At 48.5% G+C, this 13536-nt stretch overlaps 1 protein-coding gene across 3 annotated transcripts in view; it reads left to right on the top strand.

Moving 5' to 3' along the window:
• Positions 1-419: 419 nt before the first annotated feature.
• Positions 420-13536, top strand: part of BUB3 (BUB3 mitotic checkpoint protein) — a 39869-nt gene continuing 26752 nt past the window's right edge. The window contains exons 1-4 of one of the 3 annotated variants that reach the window (XM_085872470.1): positions 534-572; positions 12302-12366; positions 12700-12912; positions 13035-13104. In XM_085872470.1, the coding sequence (XP_085728596.1) occupies positions 12364-12366; positions 12700-12912; positions 13035-13104 (286 nt within the window). In that variant the 5' untranslated portion in view covers positions 534-572; positions 12302-12363. Of the gene's footprint in view, positions 573-732; positions 786-12301; positions 12367-12699; positions 12913-13034; positions 13105-13536 lie in introns of those variants that run through there. The other 2 variants (XM_085872486.1, XM_085872479.1) reach the window with 2 other exon arrangements.

Raw genomic sequence — 13536 nt, 5'->3', positions numbered from 1 at the left:
CACACCGTCTCTCGAAGAGAACGCGCCAACTCTCTGTTTGTGTTAAATTTTAAGGACTTGAAAGGTCTTGCAGTTTTAAATATCAAAACATTAATATTTAGCAAAATATTTGCCGAGATGGACGATAACAGAGCCAAGATTGGACAAAAGGCCTTCTTGAGCTTTATTTGCATTGGTTAATCGAAAATGAATGCATAATATGAAGTGAAATTGTTTTGTTGAGTTTTCCAAATGTCGTAGCAGTATTTTTTTTGGCGGTTGAAAATCGCCACAAGGCGATGGAAATCTTGGCGGTGTAGCTGTCGTGGACGCGATACACCGCACGTGTTAATTTTCTCCAATGATGGTTGGAGGTTTTTTTTTTTTTCCTCTCTTTCATTCGGTCTCCAATCTGAGCGAAGACGAAATTATTTTGACGGAATCCACTGAATTGATTGAATGAGCTCTGCATTAGCGCGATGTGATTGGTTAATTTCGGATTCATGACCCGGAAGTTCTTTGGCAGTTAATTTTTTTGCGGGTGTTTTTTGAGGCCTTTGCTCGCGGCGCGATTTTAGACCAAACATCGTGGGGTCAGACACTTTTTTTTCCTTGCAACTAAATAAATATTTATAATCGTGTTTTCTCGCACGTCGACAAGGAATATTTATAAACGTGTTTTGTTTCTGCCGGTTAAATGAGTGTCACAAACTTCGGATCTGCTCGAAGTTTGTTTGTTTTTTCTGTCTCTAGGAAAGGGATACACTTTGTGTGAAGACTTTTGATTCCAAAGCTAAAGCGGAATGGTGAATACGAACTTTAAAAAATAAATGAAGATTGACATTCGATGTCCATTTAATATGTATTATTATCGGTGAAATCTATTCCTTTACGGGTCGAGTTCTGTGGAACGTTTTGTGCTCGCATCAGATGTCCGAAGGTGGTTGGGGAGGTTTCATAAATACCTCCAATGCAAAATCAATTATAGATTTTGACTTTCGATCCGGACGAAATTTCTCCCGATCTGGCGGTCAACGCAATGACGCGGGTTCGACAGAAAACATTCGCTCGTTTGATGATATCTCGACACGGTTGTGATTTTGAATTTCAACCGAACGGCTCCGTTTTTACGAATTGTTTTGTATCCGCGTTTTCTCGCCGGCAGATTCGTCTGTATTGGGTGTAACGTGACGACGGCCTCTGTATTCGTTTACCTCAGGATCATATTCGTTTACCTCGGGAGCAGATTCGTTTACCTCAGGATCATATTCGTTTACCTCGGGAGCAGATTCGTTTACCTCAGGATCATATTCGTTTACCTCAGGATCATATTCGTTTACCTCGGGAGCATATTCGTTTACCTCAGGATCATATTCGTTTACCTCAGGAGCATATTCGTTTACCTCGGGAGCATATTCGTTTACCTCGGGAGCATATTCGTTTACCTCAGGATCATATTTGTTTACCTCAGGAGCATATTCGTTTGCCTCAAGATCATTATTTTACTTCGGGAGCATATTAGTTCACCTCGGGAGCATATTCGTTTACCTCAAGATCATATTCGTTTACCTCAATCATATTAGTTTACCTCGGGAGCATATTCGTTTACCTCAGGAGCATATTCGTTTACCTCAGGATCATATTCGTTTACCTCAGGATCATATTCGTTTACCTCAGGAGCATATTCGTTTACCTCAATCATATTAGTTTACCTCGGGAGCATATTCGTTTACCTCAGGATCATATTCGTTTACCTCAGGAGCATATTCGTTTACCTCAGAATCATATTCGTTTACCTCAGAATCATATTCGTTTACCTCAGGATCATATTCGTTTACCTCAGGAGCATATTCGTTTACCTCAGGAGCATATTCGTTTACCTCAGGAGCATATTCGTTTACCTCGGGAGCATATTCGTTTACCTCGGGAGCATATTCATTTACCTCGGGAGCATATTCGTTTACCTCAGGAGCATAGTAGTTTACCTCGGGAGCATATTCGTTTACCTCGGGAGCATATTCGTTTACCTCAGGAGCATATTCGTTTACCTCAGGAGCATATTCGTTTACCTCAGGATCATATTCGTTTACCTCAGGATCATATTCGTTTACCTCAGGAGCATATTCGTTTACCTCAATCATATTAGTTTACCTCGGGAGCATATTCGTTTACCTCAGGATCATATTCGTTTACCTCAGGAGCATATTCGTTTACCTCAGAATCATATTCGTTTACCTCAGGATCATATTCGTTTACCTCAGGAGCATATTCGTTTACCTCAGGAGCATATTCGTTTACCTCGGGAGCATATTCGTTTACCTCGGGAGCATATTCGTTTACCTCGGGAGCATATTCATTTACCTCGGGAGCATATTCGTTTACCTCGGGAGCATAGTAGTTTACCTCGGGAGCATATTCGTTTACCTCGGGAGCATATTCGTTTACCTCGGGAGCATATTCGTTTACCTCGGGATCATATTCGTTTACCTCGGGATCATATTCGTTTACCTCGGGATCATATTCGTTTACCTCGGGATCATATTCGTTTACCTCGGGAGCATATTCGTTTACCTCGGGATCATATTCGCTTACCTCGGGATCATATTCGTTTACCTCGGGATCATATTCGTTTACCTCGGGATCATATTCGTTTACCTCGGGATCATATTCGTTTACCTCGGGATCATATTCGTTTACCTCGGGATCATATTCGTTTACCTCGGGAGTGTTTGTGTTTTCTTGTATTAATGAGATAGTAATTTATGATTGGAATGATGCCGTTTGGATGAAAAACGGAGAGATTGTGCTTCAAGCCGAATCGGGAAATTGTGAGGTTTTCCACCCGTGACAATCGCTGATTCGGTTTCGGCAATTGCGGACATATTGTTACGAATCTGGCAGCCATGAGCACACAACAGCCAGAGTCCTTGTAGATCAGTTATATCAGTATGTGTTTCTAGTTAGGGTCCCGTCCCCTGTGTCTAATGGGAATCACGTGTGCGTGCGCTGTGGGTTATTTTATAGATAGGATTTTTTACATCTTCACACCACAAACAACACTCTGCTCGCCAGCAAGCGTGGGCAGAGTCTAACATAGGCATGGCGTACCTCTTTGGCCAATCGGCAAGGAGCGGGCGTCTCACCCGCTCCGTTTCCGACTCAACACCATCGCCATTACGCACGTGGCCGGAGGTGAGGGGGTGGGCGGAGCCACAAACTCCTCCGATCGGGACTCTGCTCAGAAGGGTGGGAGTTGCCCCGCCTACCCTGGGCCTGTCGAATGGGAGACGGCCAGGGAATCGCGCTATGGGTCCGACCAATCAAGAGGCGAGTGGCCAGGAGAAGAGGCCCCTCCCTCCTGAAGAGAAATAGTGTGGTTGTCAGGACGAGTGTGAGGAGATTGCGTCCCGTGTGCTCGAGCGCGCTTTGGTCTGGTCTGCGTTTGACTGTGTGGTGTAGTCATGCCCGCGGGGAGGGGCATGATGATGATGCATGATGGGCGTGATGGTTGGAGGAGTGGTCGTGGGGTTCGGCGAGGGATATGAGGTGTGCACGCCGTCTGAGGCGTGGTAGTAATACTGGAGTCGGCCGGCTCGTGAGTGTACCGCGTACGGAATAAAGGAGAGCCGCGGGCACAGTACGCCCTGGCTCGCACTCGTGCAACACAGCCCGGCTCGACTGTTCCTCCGCTTCGTGTCTGCCTGCTAAGCATCTCCCAACCCAGTACAGTACAGTGGCGACGAGGATCGGCGGATCGACGTGTGTAAGGGCGGCAAATGACCCGTGCGGTTCCAGGCTACGGAGCCAAAGGTCTCGCCGGCGCGAACATGGCAAAGGGTCGGTGCATGGCAAACGTACGCGTGCCCGCCTTCGTCGGAATCTACTTCGGCCACGTCGAGTGGGCAACGTTCGTTCGTTTGGTTCATTTTCTTGTTCGTTTTGTCGAGAATACGCGTTTCGGCTCGAACGCGGCGTTGGACGTCGCGCAAGCTCTGGAGAATATCCGAGGTCTCGATGGTCGGGACACAGCAAATGGTCTAGGGGTCATCGCGATAGGCCAGGCACGCACGGCCATGCGCACGGTCTGCGGCGCGGGTCGTGGGCGAGCGTGGCAATGCAGTCACTCGGACGGCGGTCTGGGCTCTCGAGGTCGTCTGCGGTGTGTGGGCCGAGGGTCATCGCCCATTGTTACGGTCATAGATGGCGGTGTGCGAGGCGATCCTTCCGTCCCGCGTCGAACCCTGCTTGCGATTGATCCGGAAATGACAAGATCAGTGGCAGGGGGGGGGGGAAGTGAGCGAGGCACGGATCGGGTGTCGAGTTGAGTCCACTCGTGCTGGCCGCGCATCGCATTCGGCTGTGCCGTGCAAATTCACGGCAGAGGAGCATCCAGCACGGTTCAGAGATCATTTTATTTCTGGTCTGCGAGCAGCCATTGACATTGTCTGCGAGCAGCCATTGACCGACATCACATTCGACTCGGCGATCGCGACTGTTTCATCTATCGAGCAGACACCGGTGACCGCGCAAGTCCGCGCGATGGCTCAAGTGCCGCAGGGTGCTCGCACGCCTAGCGGTGCGGGACGAGAGCGCGCACCGCAGCACGGTCGCACCGGGAGCGAAGGGGCACCGCAGCACGAGCGCACCGGGAGCGAAGGGGCACCGCAGCACGAGCGCACCGGGAGCGATGGGGCACCGCAGCAGGACCCCAGTGACCTGGAGATCAGCCTGCAGCCGGGGCATGATGATGCCGGCGAGCCGGAGCAGGAGCCGGGCTCGGCGTGCCGGACCCTTTTGGGTCGGGACGGGTTCGGGTTCGTGCCTCCAAATGTGCCAGTGCGCTCTGCGAGACCTTCGTCGAATACCGAGGGCGAGGCGCTGGCGGCGGGGGCCGCGTCGATGCAGCGGGAGCCACCGTTCCCGCGCTTCGTTCGCGATGAGTTCACGCGCTGTGGCAAGGTTCGTGAGGCAATGCGCATCGGGGTGGTTCAGGCAGCTTCAACAGGTGGCGGTGGGCCCGTGGCGTTAAAGGGAGTCGCGAGTCGCAGCATCAAGTCGACAACCAAGAAGCGGACTCGTGATGTGGGTTGTGGGTTGTTGTTCATGGCATATGTGTTTTTCCTTGCTCTAGTGATGCAGTTTAACGTTGTTGAAATAAATGCCAGCAGTTCTCATGTAAAAGTGGATGTGGCGAAGATCAGTCAATGGGAGTTGGATTATGGTCAATGTGATGTGGGGGCGAATAAAGAAGGTTTGTTAGCCTTCAGTTGCTCCAGACCGCAGGTAATTACTTTGTCATGTGCTGGGATTTTATCAAAAAAGCGCGCTGTACGGAAAAATGAATTTACGATGCTTCGAATGTTATTCCTATTGATTTATAACGAGCTTATGGTTGAAGTGGGGTTTAAATGGAATTACTACTGTCTAACTGCCGTGTGGGTCTCGGAGATCGACTCGGGGCCGGGACTCGTGCGCTGGTCGGCGTTACCCCCACCTCTGCTTTCAGCGAGGTCAGACGTGCCTGGCGCCTGGGGCGTGGCTCTCTGGGTGCGCTCAAGGCCGTTTTGGCCATGCGGTGGAATCTTAACTGATTATGGTGCATGAAGGTTGGGGAGTATTTGTTGCTTCCGGCAAAGGGTGCTGTTCAGCGCCCCCACCAAGGTCGGTTGGGTCTGGCGGTGGCGCCGCGGGTTCCAGACAGCGGGGGTCCGGCCTCGAAAGGTTTATCTGTTTCAGGTCTGCCTGGGGGCGGGTTTGCTGAGTCGTGCTGCTGTGCTTCTCCAGTAGCTCGCTTCCACGCATGATATGATGTGATGTGCTATTATACTTTGTTATTTTCATTTTATTTCCATGATTATTATACGAAATCCTTCGTGTTCTGCATGCTTCTTATAATACTGATCATTTAATAATCATACTTTTAGGAGGGAGGAGTGTGGTGTAGTCATGCCCGCGGGGAGGGGCATGATGATGATGCATGATGGGCGTGATGGTTGGAGGAGTGGTCGTGGGGTTCGGCGAGGGATATGAGGTGTGCACGCCGTCTGAGGCGTGGTAGTAATACTGGAGTCGGCCGGCTCGTGAGTGTACCGCGTACGGAATAAAGGAGAGCCGCGGGCACAGTACGCCCTGGCTCGCACTCGTGCAACACAGCCCGGCTCGACTGTTCCTCCGCTTCGTGTCTGCCTGCTAAGCATCTCCCAACCCAGTACAGTACAGACTGCACCCCGTGCATCTGATGCATCTAACCCCAACAGCAGTACGACAAGTGATCGACCAACTCAACATGGGAGATCACCTCGTCTCGCCTCCTCTGGATTTGGCTGCCCTGGTCCATCCTTTGGCAACCGGAGCTCCGGGAAGGGGTGGACGACCCAGCCGCGCACTCGCGCCATCCTGACTCTCAGCCGAACTATCCTCCTCGGGTCGAGAGCCGAATAAAGACGCGGCGAGGTCCATCTCTTTTCTTTGGGTGTGCGTGTGTGTGGGGGCCTGTCTTGTCAAGTAGAATTGTTAAGTGCTTTCGCTTGTACATTGACTGTATTTCTTATAGTCGGATAACTCTGCTCTTCTGTCTCCCCCCCCCGCCCCCCGCCTATTGTAAATAAATATCCATTTTGTTGAATGTATCGGCTCGTTTCTGTGCTTCTTTCATTGGCTTAGCACGGTGCTTGTTGGGAAATTGGGAAACGATAAATTGTGTATTTGGACCCACGGGTCTTGGTAACCATCCGCTCGGGTTACGCACGGTTTGAGCACGATAACGGCTCGTTCCGCTCCAGGCCTGCCGAGGGTGTGAATTCCCTGGTAGCTTTGCCACGTGGCTACTTAGGTATATTGAAACTGGCAATTAACCCTATTCCACGCGGCCGAATTATTGGCGATTCACGGTCCTGAAAGGGACCCGTGCATTCTCGGAGTTCTCCGAGAAGCACAAAGTCGATTCCGGGTGTTCGGTAGAGCCGACTCTACTGCTCCATCAAGCGGTCGAGCTCGCCACCGACACCCGGCCCCACAACAATATCACTTCTGTTGTGGTCAGCTGCAGGAGGGTTTTTTTTTTGCCCAAGTCCTTCACAAACCAGCTGCCCATGCATGACGTTCGACTGAATGTGTCACATGAATGTGGAATTTATTCGTTCATGGTTTGCCATTTGCTGGTTTTGGACAAGTTATTCACTAACCGGCTGCCCCTGCCTGATGTTTGAATGAAGGTCAGGTCAGGTATGGGAGCATACGCTGGAACAGCACGTCGTTGCGTCCATTTTCCACCGGTACTCCAGGGGCATCCATCAGGCCATCCCCTAGGCAGATGCCTGGCCCATCCCCCCATCAGCATCAGGAAAATGAGCCACATGTTCATACAGCTGCAACTGACACTCACAGATTATGCAGGTAACAAATCTCATTTGAGTCTCTCTCAGAAACCTCTCGTTTGACACAAAGACCAACCAGTGATAGCCAAGGATTCTCCAAACAGACCTGGTACCAAAGGAATTAAGTCTCCATCTCAGATCTCTGGTCAGAGTCCAAGTCTCACATCCTTAGAGCAAGACTGGAAGCACCAAGGACCTGAAGACTCGGACTTTCGTCCTCTCACACAGGTACCGGCAGTACCACACCCCATGATCCAGTGAATCCATGACTACCTAGGCCCGACCCAGACGTCTGTTGACCTCCGGCTCACAGCCAGCAGAAACATGAATATCACTGCCAAGGTAAGTGAATCTCTCCACGACCTCAACATCCTCACCACAAATAGGTACAGACAGGATATCTGGAGTCTCCGCAAAGATGACTGCATCATCTGCGAAATTTAGTTCCGACATCGTGACATTCCCAAACAATGCACCGCAGCTTGATCTCGCCGATATCCTCCCCAGAATCCAGTCTTATACACGTGCTGAAAAGTGTGGGGGTCAGTACACATCCCCTGACAAACTCCAATCTGAAACTGGTGTTTTAAAGTTATTGAATGAAATTGCTCATTGAGCAAGGAATTGCCAGACTAACTTTGTCATGTCTCCATGATCTCTGAAAAAACAAAAACCTGGAAATTAATTTGGTTCTTATAAGTCGATAGTGCTACTGTTTAATGAGTTATAGCACTTAGTTTGGTCATGATCATAACTTGGAAGTCAATTGGACTTGAAATGGCATTTTTATCGCAATTTGAAATTTTTGACCCGACCCCCCTGACATTCGACCCCCGACCGCTAAGAAGGGTGTTGGTGTGACGCCCCAATGAGACATATGGTTGGATGAAGAATTGGAAGATGCACATTTTGGATTTGGTTTGAAGTTGATACGACCATTTTAGCGGACGTTATTGCGAAAATAAGAATTTCGGTTTATCGGTGACCTTGACCTTTGACCGAGATTCACCAAAAACGACAAGCGTCTAAGTTGGACCATGGCCGACGTCTGTACCCATTTTGGTCATGATCGCTGAAACGGTGTGGCTGCTACAGGGTAAACAAACAAACAGACAGACACACAGAATGACACACACAACCGACCAACATAATTGCCGAAATCCTAAGGATTCCGGCAATTAACAAAAGGACTTTAAATGGGTCTCTAAGTATCTGGGAGATGATCCAATGTTAAGAACTTGTATGTGCGTGCTCCTGTCCTCAATAACTTGCAACTTGATGTAACTTAATGAGCTTACACTGAATGAACCTTTTAATCTCTTTATTACAGCCATGATGTTCACAATGTTCATTAACTTTGTTTATATTCCTTCAATGTGTCAGTTTCCTGATTTATGCAAGGCATTTTGCAAGCATTTGTCTGCTGATTGAAATTGCTAATTGACAATGGACGTGAATCTTCTTCTTCTTTCGACTCGCTCCCGTTAGGGGTCGCCACAGCGGATCAACCGTATCCATTTCGCTCTATCCTCCACATCTTCTATTGACACTCCAACCACCCGCATGTCCGCCCTCACCATATCCATGAACCTCTTCTTTGGCCGTCCTCTTCTCCTCCTGCTTGGCGGCTCCATCTTCAACATCCTTCTCCCGATATACTCCGCTTCTCTCCTGAGCACATGTCCAAACCATCTCAATCTCACCTCTCTCACTTTGTCTCCAAACCATCCTACCTGCGCTGTCCCTCTAATATACTCATTCCTTATCCTGTCCATCCTTGTCACTCCCAACAAGAATCGCAGCATCTTTAACTCTGCCACCTCCAGCTCCGCTTCCTGTCTTTTTGTTAGTGGCACCGCCTCCAAACCATACAACATAGCTGGTCTCACTACCGTCTTATATACTTTCCCCTTCACTCTTGCAGCTACCCTTCTGTCACAAATCACTCCTGCAACTCTTCTCCACCCACTCCATCCTGCCTGCACTCTCTTTTTCACTTCTCTCCCACACTCTCCGTTATTTGGACAGTTGATCCCAAGTATTTAAACCCATCCACCTTCCCCACCTCAACTCCTTGCAACCGCACCATACCACCACCCTCCCTCTCATTTACGCACATGTACTCCGTCTTACTCCGACTGACTATCATTCCCCTTCTCTCCAGTGCGTACCTCCACCTCTCGAGGCTCGCCTCAGCCTGCTCCCTACAGATCATGATGTCATCCGCGAACATCATAGTCCATGGGGACTCCAGTCTGATCTCGTCCATCAACCTGTCCATCACCATTGCAAACAGGAAAGGGCTCAGAGTTGATCCTTGGTGCAATCCCACTTTTACCTTAAACCGGTCAGTCATTCCTACCGCACACCTCACCGCTGTCACACTCTCCTCGTACATATCATGCATGATCCTCACATACTTCTCCACCACTCCCGACTTCCTCATACAATACCACAACTCCTCTCTTGGCACCCTATCATAAGCTTTCTCTAAATCCACAAACACACAATATAACTCCTTCTGGCCTTCCCGATACTTCTCCATCAACATTCTCAAAGCAAACATCGCATCAGTGGTGCTCTTTCCTGGCATAAACCCATATTGCTGCTCACAGATCATCACCTCTCCTCTCAACCTAGCTTCCACTACTCTTTCCCACAACTTCATGGTGTGGCTTAACAACTTTCTCCCTCTGTAATTTCCACAGCTCTGCACATCACCCTTATTCTTGAAAATCGGAACCAGTACACTTAATCTCCACTCCTCTGGCATCCTCTCACTTTCCAAGACTTTATTAAACAATCTGGTTAACAACCCCACTGCCATCTCTCCTAAGCACTTCCATGCCTCAACTGGTATACCATCTGGGCCAACCACCTTTCCACTTTTCATCTTCTTCATAGCAGTCCTCACTTCATCCTTACTGATCCACCCCACTTCCTGATTCACTATCTCCACCTCTTCCAACCTTCTCTCTCTCTCATTTTCTTCATTCATCAGCTCATCAAAGTACTCCATCCACCTTCTCAACACACTCTCCTCGCTCGTCAGCACATTCCCATTTACGTCCTTTATCACCCTAACCTGCAGCACATCCTTCCCAGCTCGGTCCCTCTGTCTTGCCAATCGGTATAAATCCTTTTCCCCTTCTTTTGTATCCAACTTCTCATACAGCTCGTCATATGCCTTTTCCTTGGCCTTTGCCACCTCTCTTTTTGCCTTTCGCCGCCACTCCTTGTACTCCTGCCTACTTTCTTCATCTCTCTGACTATCCCACTTCTTTTTCGCCAACCCCTTCTTCCTTATACTTTCCTTTACTTCCTCATTCCACCACCAAGTCTCCTTATCTTCCTTTCTCTGTCCAGATGTCACACCAAGTACCTTCCTAGCTATCTCCCTCACTTCTGCTGTCGTTGCTCAATCATCCCACCCATCTTTACCACCATCCAACGCCTGTCTCACCTCCTCCCTAAATTTCACGCAACAGTCTTCCTCCTTCAGCTTCCACCATCTGGTCCTTGGTTCAGCCCTCACTCTCTTCCTCAACCTCACCTCTAAAGTCATCCTACAGACCACCAATCGATGCTGTCGAGCTACACTCTCCCCTGCCACCACCTTACAGTCACTAATCTCTTTCAGGTTGCATCTCCTGCTTAAGATGTAATCCACCTGTGTGCACTTTCCTCCACTCTTGTATGTCACCCTGTGTTCCTCCTTCTTCTTGAAATACGTATTTACCACTGCCATTTCCATTCTTTTTGCAAACTCTACCACCATTTGCCCTTCCACATTTCTCTTGTTGAGACTGTACCTACCCATCACCTCCTCATCCTCTTTATTCCCTTCCCCAACATGCCCATTGAAATCTGCTCCAATCACCACTCTTTCATCCTTGGATACACTCTCCACCACTTCATCTAACTCACTCCAGAAATCTTCTTTATACTCCATCTCACACCCCATATGTGGGGCATATGCACTGATGACATTCATCATCACCCCTTCAATTTCCAACTTCACACTCATCACTCGGTCAGACACTCTCCTCACCTCCAATACCTTCTTGACATAATCTTCCTTCAGGATTACCCCGACACCATTTCTCCTCCCATCCACACCATAGTAGAACAGTTTGAAACCACCTCCAATGCTCTGAGCCTTACTCCCCATCCACTTGGTCTCTTGTACACACAGTATGTCCACCTTTCTTCTCTCCATCATATCAGCCAACTCTCGCCCTTTGCCAGTCATCGTCTCAACATTCAGAGTTCCAACTCTCACCTGCACACTTCTACCCTTCCCCCTCTCCCACTGCCTCCGGACTCGCCTTCCCCGTCTCCTTCTCCTCCTTCGCCCAGCAGTAGCACAATTTCCACTGGTACCCTGCTGACCACCGGTACCGGTGGCGGTCGTTGGTAACCCGGGCCTCGACCGATCCGGTATGGAAATTCGTTTTGTTGTCCGCATAATGATTTGGCATAGGTTTTTACGCCGGATGCCCTTCCTGACGCAACCCTGGTCGCCTCTTACGACACACAGGGATATGGTACACCTATTCTAACCGGGGCATACACCGGGCCCAGTACAACTGGTACTCATTTCGCCGACCTCGGAAGGATGGCAGGCTACGTCAACCCCCTGGTGTTTTTGACATGGTATATATATATATATATATATATATATATATATATATATATATATATATATATATATATATATATATATATATATATATACATATATTATTTCAGTGTCCCAACGGGGCTTGAACTCAGGACCTTTTGGGTCCCAAGCCACTGCCCTAACCACTGCGCCAACACCAGGCTTAAGGACGTGAAGCAAAGTGACAATGGACGTGAATCAGTCATTTATTTATATCCAAAATGTTTTTTTTTTTTAATTGGAAAAAAGTGAAACTTTGTTTCCTGTCGCTGGACTTGTTCAGGTTGAAGTGTCACATTGATCATTTGGCTTGGTCTGGACCTCCAAAAGGAGCTGCCTTGAACAATGGTACTGCTTTGAACAAAGAAAATACCAAAAGTTGTAAATTGGTAGTTTTTGTTGATTTGTGTATTCTGTTCATCATCATCATTGTCTACCATCCTGCCATGTTTTTAAATCTTATAGATGTGTACATGGATCAGTTTAATCCGTCCACAGTGAGGTTGAACACCCTTCTTTCCAGAGCGGTACTTATTTGTCATCAATTGGTGGACGCGTCATCATTATCGTGAATTGGCTGTCCGGTTGAATTGAATTATTCAATTATTATTTTTCTTCACGTTGCATGCTTTGCCGGTGAGAGATAAAATTGCCTTATCGAAGTACATCGTGTCCTCCCAGGAGCAGAAAGACGAAGCGATGACGGGTGCAAACGAGTCCAAATTGAACCAGAGCCCTGACGATGGCATAACAAATGTGCAGTTCAGTCCCAACACGTCGCAGTTCTTGCTGGTGTCTTCGTGGGATTGCACGGTGCGTCTGTACGACGTACCCGCCAATGTGCAGCGCCTCAAATACCAACACTCTGGTCCGGTACTCGATTGTACTTTTCAGGTGCGTGGGATTTCTGTGTTTCGTTCCTTCCCAATGAATTGCCATATTACCGTGCTGCAGGCCGTGTACGGATTCCCCCCCCTCAACGTCTTTCAAACAAAATTTTCATTTTATTTTAATAGGATTCCACTCGCTCGTGGAGTGGAGGATTGGACAACACTGTGAAGATGTATGATCTGAATGCTGATCAGGGTGAGCAGTTTGAGAAGTTCATATGAAAAGGTTTCTTCAGTACATCCCCTCCCCACTTCAGTGTGTATTTCCTTTTCGCTTATCTTCCCACTGAGTCCCTTTTCAGTCATGCTTGGTAATACTTACCCCCTTTGATATCATGGTTCTTGATCTCATTTTTATTCCTGTGGTGTCTTAAGGCTCATTTCCAAGTTTGTACACAAACTGTGGTTAAAATTCTACTGAATTGTTGTTACAGCGCGTGCGCTGTATACAATTGGACCAAGTTTGAAATGTCCCCGGTGTCGACCACGTCTCCAGTGCCCCCCCCCCCCCCACGTACCTCAAGACAGCCAATGACAGCCGTCCGGTAGATGCAGTGCGTATACTAGACGGAAATGGCGACAATTGACGGAAATACCCGAGTATTTCAATGGAAATTTGTGAAACTAA

Source organism: Eptatretus burgeri, chromosome 1, assembly GCF_056783735.1.
Source record: "Eptatretus burgeri isolate ZD-2024b chromosome 1, Ebu_testis_v1, whole genome shotgun sequence".
NCBI classification, from domain to species: Eukaryota; Metazoa; Chordata; class Myxini; order Myxiniformes; family Myxinidae; genus Eptatretus; species Eptatretus burgeri.
The sequence above is the reverse complement of the archived record's forward strand: the minus strand, read 5'-3'. Positions and strand labels throughout refer to the sequence as shown.